The sequence below is a fragment of the Phoenix dactylifera genome, chromosome 2 (genome assembly GCF_051530095.1).
Source record: "Phoenix dactylifera cultivar Ajwa chromosome 2, Ajwa_hap1_PhDact_Kaust_v1.1, whole genome shotgun sequence".
NCBI classification, from domain to species: Eukaryota; Viridiplantae; Streptophyta; class Magnoliopsida; order Arecales; family Arecaceae; genus Phoenix; species Phoenix dactylifera.
Window position 1 is genome coordinate 2494801 of NC_143191.1, and position 10325 is coordinate 2505125.

The 10325-nt window shown below is 34.4% G+C and overlaps 1 protein-coding gene across 1 annotated transcript; it reads left to right on the plus strand.

Annotated features, from left to right (window-relative positions):
- The first annotated feature begins 3286 nt into the window (after positions 1-3286).
- Positions 3287-8359, plus strand: LOC103716629 (putative beta-1,3-galactosyltransferase 8). Its single transcript, XM_026808286.4, has 8 exons — positions 3287-3652; positions 3760-3824; positions 3906-4108; positions 4271-4525; positions 5218-5305; positions 5387-5512; positions 7178-7287; positions 7933-8359. The coding sequence occupies exons 1-8, from the start codon at positions 3410-3412 to the stop codon at positions 8079-8081; spliced, it is 1239 nt and encodes a 412-aa protein (XP_026664087.2). The 5' UTR covers positions 3287-3409; the 3' UTR covers positions 8082-8359.
- The last annotated feature ends 1966 nt before the right edge of the window (positions 8360-10325 follow it).

Here is a 10325-nt window from a genome sequence, read left to right on the forward strand (position 1 = left end):
AAATAAGTTTGACTTTTGAGTTGTCGCAACCAAAGACCTCACCTCGCCTAGAAAAGCTTCTTTAGCTTCCTTCACCTTGTATTAGTATCAAAGTCTTACCGGCCGGTGCATATATATCCGATGTGAGGCTAAATATATGCCTGCATGAGTCCTCATATATTTTCTGCATCTAAGTTATGGCATCCTCGCCAGCCTTAGGATCTAAATTGCAAGTACTATAAATTCAATTACAAATACTATGATCAGCTCATAATTAGTTTAAATGGGCTTCATGCTGCAGCCTCTTCTAGTCTACATGGGCCACGAACTCTAACTTATTTTATCTTTAAGGTCCAGGCTGCAAGAATTTTCTGCAACATGGGTAGACAACAGAAAAATTATTTGTCCAAATTTGTGCTATTTCTCCTCATGTACACGCAACAAATAGTTAATAAGTTGCATATAGAAACTATAGAATTAAAATCATAATTTTTAATAAATTTGATCTTTAATTAAAAGTTGAATTTTAAGAGACCTTTGGTTGCTAACAAGAGAATTGAAATTTTTTAAAACAATAAAGATAAACAAAATTTAATTCCGTAATCTTAGGATTTTTTTGAAATTTCACCAGGCAATCGAACATTCAACATTGCAAAAACAAAATCATAAATAGTAGTTTAAAATATGAAATATCCTGATTTTTCTTATATCCAAAGTGAAACCGCGTGAAATTCTCTTTAGTTTGCTTCAAATTTATTTTTAATTTAGCAGAGCGACCCAAGACCAATCCCTCTGTCACAATTCATGACTCCGTCATCCTAGATAAATATCCAAGATCTTTCCAATACATAGCCGATGTGGAACTAGACAAATCTTTATATACTCGTCCCGTCTTTCTGTTCAAGTCTTGGCATCTTCGCAGGCTAAGGGTTCAAATCCATTGAAATCTAATTATAAACACCACGACTGGCCCACGATGAGCTCCATAGGCCTGTGTCCTCTAGTCCATATAGGCTATGGGCCAGATCGGTTTTCTCACAACTCAAGATCTCATCAAAAAAGGCTAGTTCATACATATTATTTTAGATTCCTTGGCCCTATATAAGTATCCAAAATTTACCCACTGCATAATCAATATAGGACTAAATATACATCTGCACAAATTCCCGTACCTTCAATCCAATATCTTTCCAAAAGGTGATTACCTATTGCATAAGCTCTAGGAAAGAGCTCATAAAGCACAACCGCATAGACCTAGCACCAAGCGTTGTTGGACCAAAACCAAGGCCTCGAAATGAAGCTTAATTCCAGCCCTGCAGGCCTGAAAGGCCACAAAATCCTCTAGACGTACAACCCATTGTCACCCTCAATAAATTCCACATCCGTAAGTTTAATGGTGAGATTTTTGTGCAATATCTGATAACTGATTCTAGCCCTATCAATCTCAGTCATTAAGGCAATGCTAAGAAAGCCCAGTGTTTGATTGGACGTTATTGAACACTTGAGCTCCTAGATATCCATGGATTCAAGTATACACCAATTTTATGCAAGTATAGTCATCCTATAGGGAAGATGCAGTGTTGTCCAAGCACATGAAATGTTTCTTAGATGATATTTGATAGTTTTTGAGCATTAACTAAAACCGATCACTTGTCATAGTATTTCAAAGCATTTCATAGAAAATTTAGCAATCTATAACTTAACGGTACCTTTGGTAACAATTCGTTGTTTGATTCAAGTTCCCCTCCGACCTTCTTGGTGTGAAACCCCGATTTAATGATCAAAGAGAATGCATAATGAGGTGCAGTTACCAAGAAGAGTCCAAAAAATAGAGATGATGATATATTCATACATGTTAGATGTTAGCATAACTTTAAGGATCATGTAGCAACCTGTATCAACCCATATTATTTTTCTTTGTTAGCATAATCCTGTATCGTCAGTATTATTTTTCTTTATTAGCGTGATCTTGTATCGGTCGGTATTATTTTTCTTTGTTAGTATGATTTTATTAGAGTAATTTTAGAGATCACTTATATCAGCGAGTATTATTTTCATTTGTTAGCATGATTCTAGATCAGCCTATATTATTTTTTTTTGGAGTAAGTCTGTACACGAGTATATATAACTCTTGAGATATACCGAATATTATGAAACAGAGAAATAAAATCACTAAGTTCCTCTCCAACCTTCATATTTCAAATCAAAGCCCACATTGATACTTCAGCCTCCTATTTCTAATTACGAAGGACAAGTTACTGCAATTTTTTAGCCTGGATCAATTTCAAGCTTTGGCTTTAATGACATATCTCCTATTTACTACTCGGAGACATCCTTTAACTTGTGCTTCCATACATATCTCCTATTTACTACTCGGAGACATCCTTTAACTTGTGCTTCTATAAAGTCTAAGCTCTGAATGAGACAAATAGTAATGTTTAACAGCAACCATTTACATTCAAAACCCTAGAAAATGACATCTTAGCCTTCACTTTCCTACACTAGCAATACCCAATTAATGTACCAAACTTTTTTGTTGAGGAAAGCTAGCACTTCATGACTGCAACCCATTTCCCTTGGAATCTGAGGGTGGTTTGACATGGAGAACAAACATTTAAGCTCATAAGGTATGCTGAAGGTTCAGCCAACATCCATATGGATTAATGAATGTTAGAAAATAAAAAGATCCAAGTATGGAAAGTATTAAAATAAATAATATGTATATATAGATAAATGCCCACAAATATAAAAAAATGGAGAGAAGAAGAGAAACAATTAAATAAATATTTCATATGAATTAAATCAATCTTGACAATTCATAAATACTGAAATTAATACATTATTTTATGGTTTGTGAACCATCGATGGAACTTTGCCAACGAAGCAGTCATGAATTGGAGAATTGTCTTTCGAGGAAAATGATTTCGGGATTTTTTTTTTTTTTTTTATAAGCATTCCTGCAAAACTGCCGAATTTACGCAGCTTATTATTCATGCATGGTGATTGATATCTGGCATCAAGTCCCTTGCAACTCACACTCTCCCTCGCCTCATCTCACACATAAAGCATGAGACAAGTTCACATGAAGCGCCTTGCAAACTGAATCATTGCAGCATTGGAATGGTTGAGCTAGGCTCTTGTTGTCTCAATGTTGCACTGAGGATGGATGATCAACCCTAACACTGTCATTTTCCATATATTTCTCCTCCAAAATCTTCAGAATTTTCAGTAATTTCTAATGTTGTCACATTTTCTATTGTAGTCTGCAGTCTTCCAACAATCTCTTTCATGCTTCTCACAACATTATAGCCACAGACCTAGATATGATGCTATGAATCCCTTTTTAAAGCCATGTTGTTGCTCCAAGGCTCAACCAAGACCGTGCTCTTCTACCTTGCCTTCATTTCTTGATCAAAACATTTGGATTTAAATGTTTTTGATGAGTGGATTCATGAAGGCAGCCAGCGAAAGGTCGCCGCAGTCTGAGAAGAAGCCAAGGAGAAGACCATTGCCTGGAAAGGCAATAGTTGTGCTCTGCATGGCAAGCTTCTTCATGGGCTTGCTCTTCAGCAATCGAATAGGGGTCATGCCATTGGAGACTACAGAGCAAAGAACTTCCACCACTCGAGAGTCAAAAATCTCTCTCATAGCACACGATTGCGAGCATAAGCATGTATGTTTTCTAGCATTCCAATGTATTGAAAGTGTTAGCAATAGTTTTTGTTGTAAAAAATCATGAGTTATGATAATTAAATTACTCCAACATATATATACTTATAGAGGCTTGGTGAGGGCAGTACAAAGGATGTCATAGGAGAAGTCTCAAAGACTCATCAAGCAATTCAGTAAGTTTAAGCTCTTCTTTATAGCTAGCTACATGTTCATCTAAGCTTATGCACCTCTCTTTTTTTTTCTTCTTCTTTTAGGTCCCTGGACAAATCGATCTCTTCATTGGAGATGGAACTAGCAGTAGCTCGAACGAACCAAAATGGAGGCCAGGCTTCATCTGGAGGAGTCACCATGAGGTCTAACAAGGGACTTCAGAAGGCATTTGTTGTGATAGGAATCAACACTGCATTCAGCTCCAAGAGGAGGCGTGATTCGATTCGAGAAACCTGGATGCCAAGAGGTCCTCATTGCTCCTAACCTCCTATAATTTTTTAAGAAGGAAAGTAAATTAAGTGATCCTTTTTTTTAAACTTGCACCAACATGATTTGTTGTTATGGTGCAATCCCTTCATCTAACATGCATATAAAGATGATGAGGCCATCTCTGCAACTCTTTTTATAGGGTCTAAGCTTAAGAGACTAGAAGAAAAGGGGATTGTTATACGATTTGTGATCGGTCGCAGTGCGGCACAAGGTGGAGTTCTCGACCGTGCAATTGATGCAGAAGAAGCTGAGACAAAAGACTTCCTTAGGCTTGAGCATGTGGAAGGGTACCATGAGCTCTCATCCAAGACCAGGGTGTACTTTTCCACAGTGGTATCCAAATGGGATGCTGATTTCTATGTCAAGGTTGATGACGATGTGCATGTTAATCTTGGTGAGCCTTTTCTATCATCCTTCTTGCTATTTTTATGCACTATTTCGGTGTAAAATTTGCGAGCATGGAAGATAGTTGAGTTCTCCATGGAAGAATTAAAGACCTGAAAGAATACAGTAGTAAAAAAAGTAATACAAGAGAAAGATGTAATAACCTAGTAAGGATATAGATCAAATCTCCTGAATTTTCCTACTTTACTAGTGATAGTGTATAGAAGGCAAAGTATTCATATTGACTAGATGAATACAGGCCATCCTTCCTCAGCTCTACTCTAAACCCCTGAATTTTCAGCCATAGTTAGACCTGAAGTCTAGGGCCCATCCTAACCTACTAAGATATCAGAAGGCCGAAACAGATCAAGCTTAGCTTGGCACAGGGAAAATAAAGGACAAACTATGGAGCCAATATGTGCTGCACTATTGAAATTTATTTATTTATTCATTTGAAAGAAATGTTTCCAAGCTAAGAATTATAATCCTGCTTCCATAAATGCAATGTGGCAATTAAGACTAAGACTAATCTGCAAAAGGAGAAAAAAATAAATTTGAAGCAGAACTCCTTAACAGCACTCTGCCTTTGCAGTCTGAAACCCATGGCCTCCATCTATCATTGGGCCTGTCAATATAAGAGATACTATGACTCATCTTCCTTTGTATCAATATCTCTCAATAAATTGTCATCTAATATTGCAGGGATGCTGGTGACCACGCTTACTCGTTATAGATCTAAACCAAGAATTTACATTGGCTGCATGAAGTCTGGACCAGTTCTTTCGCAGAAGTAAGTAAATAGGATCCATCAACACAGACATAAAAAGTGATCATATTCTCTTGGCAGATTATCTTAATCTTTTATTTGCAGAGGAGTGAAATACCATGAACCGGAATTCTGGAAATTTGGAGAAGAGAGAAATAAGTACTTTAGACATGCCACTGGGCAAATTTATGCCATCTCTAAAGATCTTGCTGCATATATCTCCACAAACGCGTAAGCACGCATACTTCATTAGTACTTTTAACAAAATGATATTAATGATTCTACCTTTCAGTTTTGCTGTTTTCATTAATTAGATGTGTAAGATCAAACAAGCAACTCGACATACCCTTGTTAGGTTCAAATATTAGATTCAAATAAGAGAATTCCTATAATCGTCTCATTTATCATATTGGGCAAAGCAAAATATCAGTGGAAGAATTGATCCTTTAATTAGAGTTTTGGATCCAGGAAACCTCAAATATCCTTCTTACTGAATTAAAGTGCTACGAGCATTCCACTCCTTCAAATAGTTCAGGATGTAATTGAAGAACAACACAACTCAGGCTTCAGCACTGAGCTCAGGAGTTTCTCTCCAAGACACTGGGTCACTTCATGACTAAATATTAAGTAATCCATCCCACTTGAATAACTATATCCTATTTAGAATAGGAAATATGGCAACATAGACTCCTTCTCAATGCCTAAAGTTCTTGTTGTAGCCCTTTTTTTCATGAGAAAAGTGAAGGGTCAAAGGCTCAAAACTTTAACTCGAGTAACATGTACAAATCCTGTACTATTAAGGACTCAAAACAATCATAATCTGAGTAGTCTGGCGATGGCAGAAAGAATAACTTGCCATTGGTGTTGGACTTGCAATGACGGTCAACACCCTCTTTTATTCTGAAGTCCATACTAACAGCTCCACAACAGGGAACTCCTTCATTGGTTCATATAGTTTCTAGTTTCTGTATCAGAGTTGACAATAACTTCCAGTAATTCTTTGTCAGCTTTGATTAGATTCAGTCAAATTTATAACCTTGAGCTACTGCGTGCTAACAAGATTGCACTTTCTCAAGCATAAAGGTTAATTAAATCAAATCAGTGCTTCTCCCAGAAAGGATTTCAACCCCAAGTTACTATTAAAACACTGTAAAAGCAAGCAAGAATAAACAAATTAATTGGTTGATATACTGGTGCTCTTATTATCAAAGAGTAGACTTGTTTTTCTAGTAATATAATCCATTTGACAAAAATGAATAATTAGATGAGGAAAATATAAGATGAGATATAAAATTGACCACCATCTAAAGACTTGGATTACATAGTAGTGAATACAAAGAGCATCATGAAAATTTCAATAACCTTAACCCCTTCTCCACCTTGTCAACCTTGCATGAAGTCTTTCACATTATATGTAGCTGATGGGCTAAAGCCTAAGCTTGAAAAGCTTATTTCTCTCAAGACTACAAAAATCTAACCTAACAACGACTCTTTATTATGAGACTGCAAAGCTATTCTTCGAGTCATTCTAGCAGAGGTCAAAGTCTATCCCCCTAGCTCTTTGTGTGAAACTACTACCATCCACCCATTCATCCAATACATAAAACTTTTAATATTTATCAATTTAAAGCTACATTCATCTTAACCTTGTGCATTTGAAGTACTTACATATTTTTTGATGCTCATGTTTTTCATATTGAGAAATAATGCAGCATGTTTTTTTTAAAAAAAATATATATCAAATATTTTAATCATTCATAAGGAAGGTATAATTGATCATGCACTTCCGTAAAAATTTATAGTAGAAAAGAACAACTAGATCGGTTATGTAAAGCTTAGATTTATATACAAGATTATGTTTTTTAGCATGTGTTACTAATTATTTTAAATTTATAGGCCAATACTGCATAGATATGCCAATGAAGATGTTTCTCTAGGCTCGTGGTTGATTGGGTTAGAAGTCGAGCATATTGATGATCGAATGATGTGTTGTGGAACACCACCAGGTATATCAAACAAGTATTTTTGAGTTTTGGGTTTGGATTTGATTTTTTTTCCAAAATATAAGTGTTAAGTACTAAAAGAAATGAAAAGAAATGTAATCATGACAAAATTGTGAAAATATGGCAACAATAATGTACTACAATTTGGAAGGTTATATTACATGTATTAACCTTATTAGTAGCTCACATAAAAAATATTTTCCCTTTATAATTTAAACACCATTTTTATATAACATAATTATATTAATTAGTTATCGAACTTAACCATGTTAATTATGAGCTATTAAGACATTTATATTTCTATTTTAACCTTCTATTCATCTTTTTTATTCGACATAGACAAATTCATTTTTAATTGGTTTTATTTTTTCCATCATGATAGGAAAAGATAAATCTGTCACTTTATTATCAAAAAATAAGAAAAAAAAGTAGCTTATTTGAGATGATGATATGCCTATATAGTCTGGCCATGTAAAGATATGGCATCAAATTACTCATCAAAAAATTTGAATTCCCCCAGTAACAAATTTTATTATTGAAAAATATTTATTTAGTTTGACAAACATGCATTAAAATTTCATTACATTTCCTTTCATTGGACAATCATTTGATTCTCATAATTTGTATGACATATATTATACATGTCAGATTGCGAGTGGAAAATGCAAACTGGAAATGTTTGTGTGGCATCATTTGATTGGTCATGCAGTGGGGTGTGTAAGTCAGTGGCGAGGATGAAAGATGTTCACAACACATGCGGAGAAGGAGATAGAGCAATTTGGAATGTTGTTATTTAGTTGAGTTAATGCATCTATCTATTGAATAAAATAATTTAAATAGACTCAACACATGAATATTTTCTCTTTTTTTATATGCATGGTTAGAAAGAAACACCATTGCTTGGAAGAAGAATGATGTCAACGACATGCTTGAGTGTGAGGGTCAAACTTAACACTTAGCTTTTAAATAATGCGTGATGTCGATTAATAAGAGGGATTGTAAGTAGTAGATTAGAAGAAAGAGGGCCACTTATTTTGGAGATCTCTATATGCTTAAAGTATTTTGCCAAATCTCACCAATTAGCATCAATAACTTGAGTTAGACTATTCGATGCATAAAATTATCAATCGATAATACAATAGCTTAACTTATGAAACACTTCTTCTAGAAATTTCCAATGTAATGTTATTAAAAAAATTTTAATCATGTTTTATATTTGTATCTATTAACCTTTAAATTAGTCTGATTGTGTGAAAGGTAAGCTAGGCTCAAGATAGAGGGCGAGCCTTAGCACAACAATGTGATGGCTCCATTTTGGCGTAAGTGTTATGGATCCAAAATATGAAAATAGCTTTTATAAACGTAGAGGTAAAGTTGTGTACATCTAATCTTCTCTAAACCCATAATAGTGAGAGCCTCATGTACTAGGCCACCTTTTTTTGAGTTAAACTCGAGGTATGCTAACCTTGAAAAGGTTTTTACTTTTTGATCAGCAATTAAGAGAAGATATAACAATATCTTATCTGAAAGCTGGAAATGACATTTTATTATATCTTAGGAACTAATACTTATCTAAAATGGTATAATAGTATCATCTCTATGAAAAAATGAGGTGATTAATTTCATTTATACAAGTATCTAAGAGTCATTGTATTAGCGAATTATTTCAAGGATTGAAACATATCTTTTCAATATCTCAAATATTTCATAAACAATGTTTATCTTTATATAAGTTTCCAATTTTGTTTTTGATTGAATTTTTCAACTTATTTGTACAAATATTGATATTCAGAGATAAAAGAATATAAAAAACAAAGGTTATTGATCTTTTATAAGACAATATCAAAGTCTAGATAGATTGTTCTTTTTTTTTCATTATTTATTTTCAGCTAGAAGTGCAAACAAGCATTGAGTTTTTTCTCTCTTCCATCTAAAAGCTATATTTTGTGCTCATCCATAACCCAGGACACCACTTGCTGGAGATTAATTAATTTATTGTTGTTTCACTCTTATTTCATTCCATTTTATTTAACTAGATCCTGTTCCACTCATAGGTGACAAGTTCAATTAGATTAGCAAACAGGAGGGCCAAAAAAAAAACCTCCAATTAGGCAACATCCCATAGTAAATTTAAACCAAGGGAGAGGCATAAAAAGGTAGCAACCCTCACGTACGAGAGATGGTTGGGTGCTCAGTTGCCGGGATCAGGATTCTCTTAACTTCGGAAGATAGCCGTTGACACATTATTCAATCACGACTCAAGTATATATCTCAATCTCCGTTTGAGAGAACTTTTCTTAAGACTGTTTTAATCTTGCAAATATTGAAATCATGCAATAGTTATGAGTACTGCTCGGTGTATTGAGATGCATCAAAAGTTGATTTAATTATTTTTACATAATTAAGTTAAAAATTTTGTAGCATTTATAGACTAAACTGTCCACTTAAACATAAATATCTACCAACTAAATTATACCTAATCCAAATTATATAAGAAGAAAAAAAACAATCTTAAGATTAAAATCTAAATTAGATTTGAATAAATTTTTAGAAAATACAAGTTGGATAGGGTAATAAATTTGATTTTTATATAATTTTCAGTCTAATTTTCTTAAAAATATCTAAATAAAGTTATAAAAGTAGAGAAGCAGTAATATAACATGGCTATAGGATCTCTTTTGAGTATTGACCAGTAAAAAATAAGGCGACTTAATCCGATTCAGATCCTCAAATTCTGATCTATTCCGGGAAAGCCTCCCTCCAACCCGTTCTAAATCAAAAATATTTTCGATTTTCTAATAATGGACCCCACCTCGGAAACCACCAGTCAAACACACACGCGCACACACACGCGCCAAAAAAAAAGCAAGGGCACTTCTGTAATTTCATCAAATTTCCCTTACTGTTCCTCCTTCCGTGAATACTCCTCTTCGGTGTATTTTGGTAATTTGAGACTTAGTGTAGGGCCATTCCGGGAACTCGTCCACCGACTCTGATCCCCTTTGGTTTTGTTCTATAAATCATCGGACCCCTCCCGTCTT

What these genes read in the sequence shown, in the direction of transcription:
- LOC103716629 (XM_026808286.4), top strand. Translation starts at nt 3,410, where the DNA reads ATGTTTTTGATGAGTGGATTCATGAAGGCAGCCAGCGAAAGGTCGCCG. An exon ending in GGACCAGTTCTTTCGCAGAA is followed by an intron (nt 5,306 to 5,386) that starts GTAAGTAAATAG and finishes TTTTATTTGCAG; the next exon opens with AGGAGTGAAATACCATGAAC. An exon ending in GTGTTGTGGAACACCACCAG is followed by an intron (nt 7,288 to 7,932) that starts GTATATCAAACA and finishes TATACATGTCAG; the next exon opens with ATTGCGAGTGGAAAATGCAA.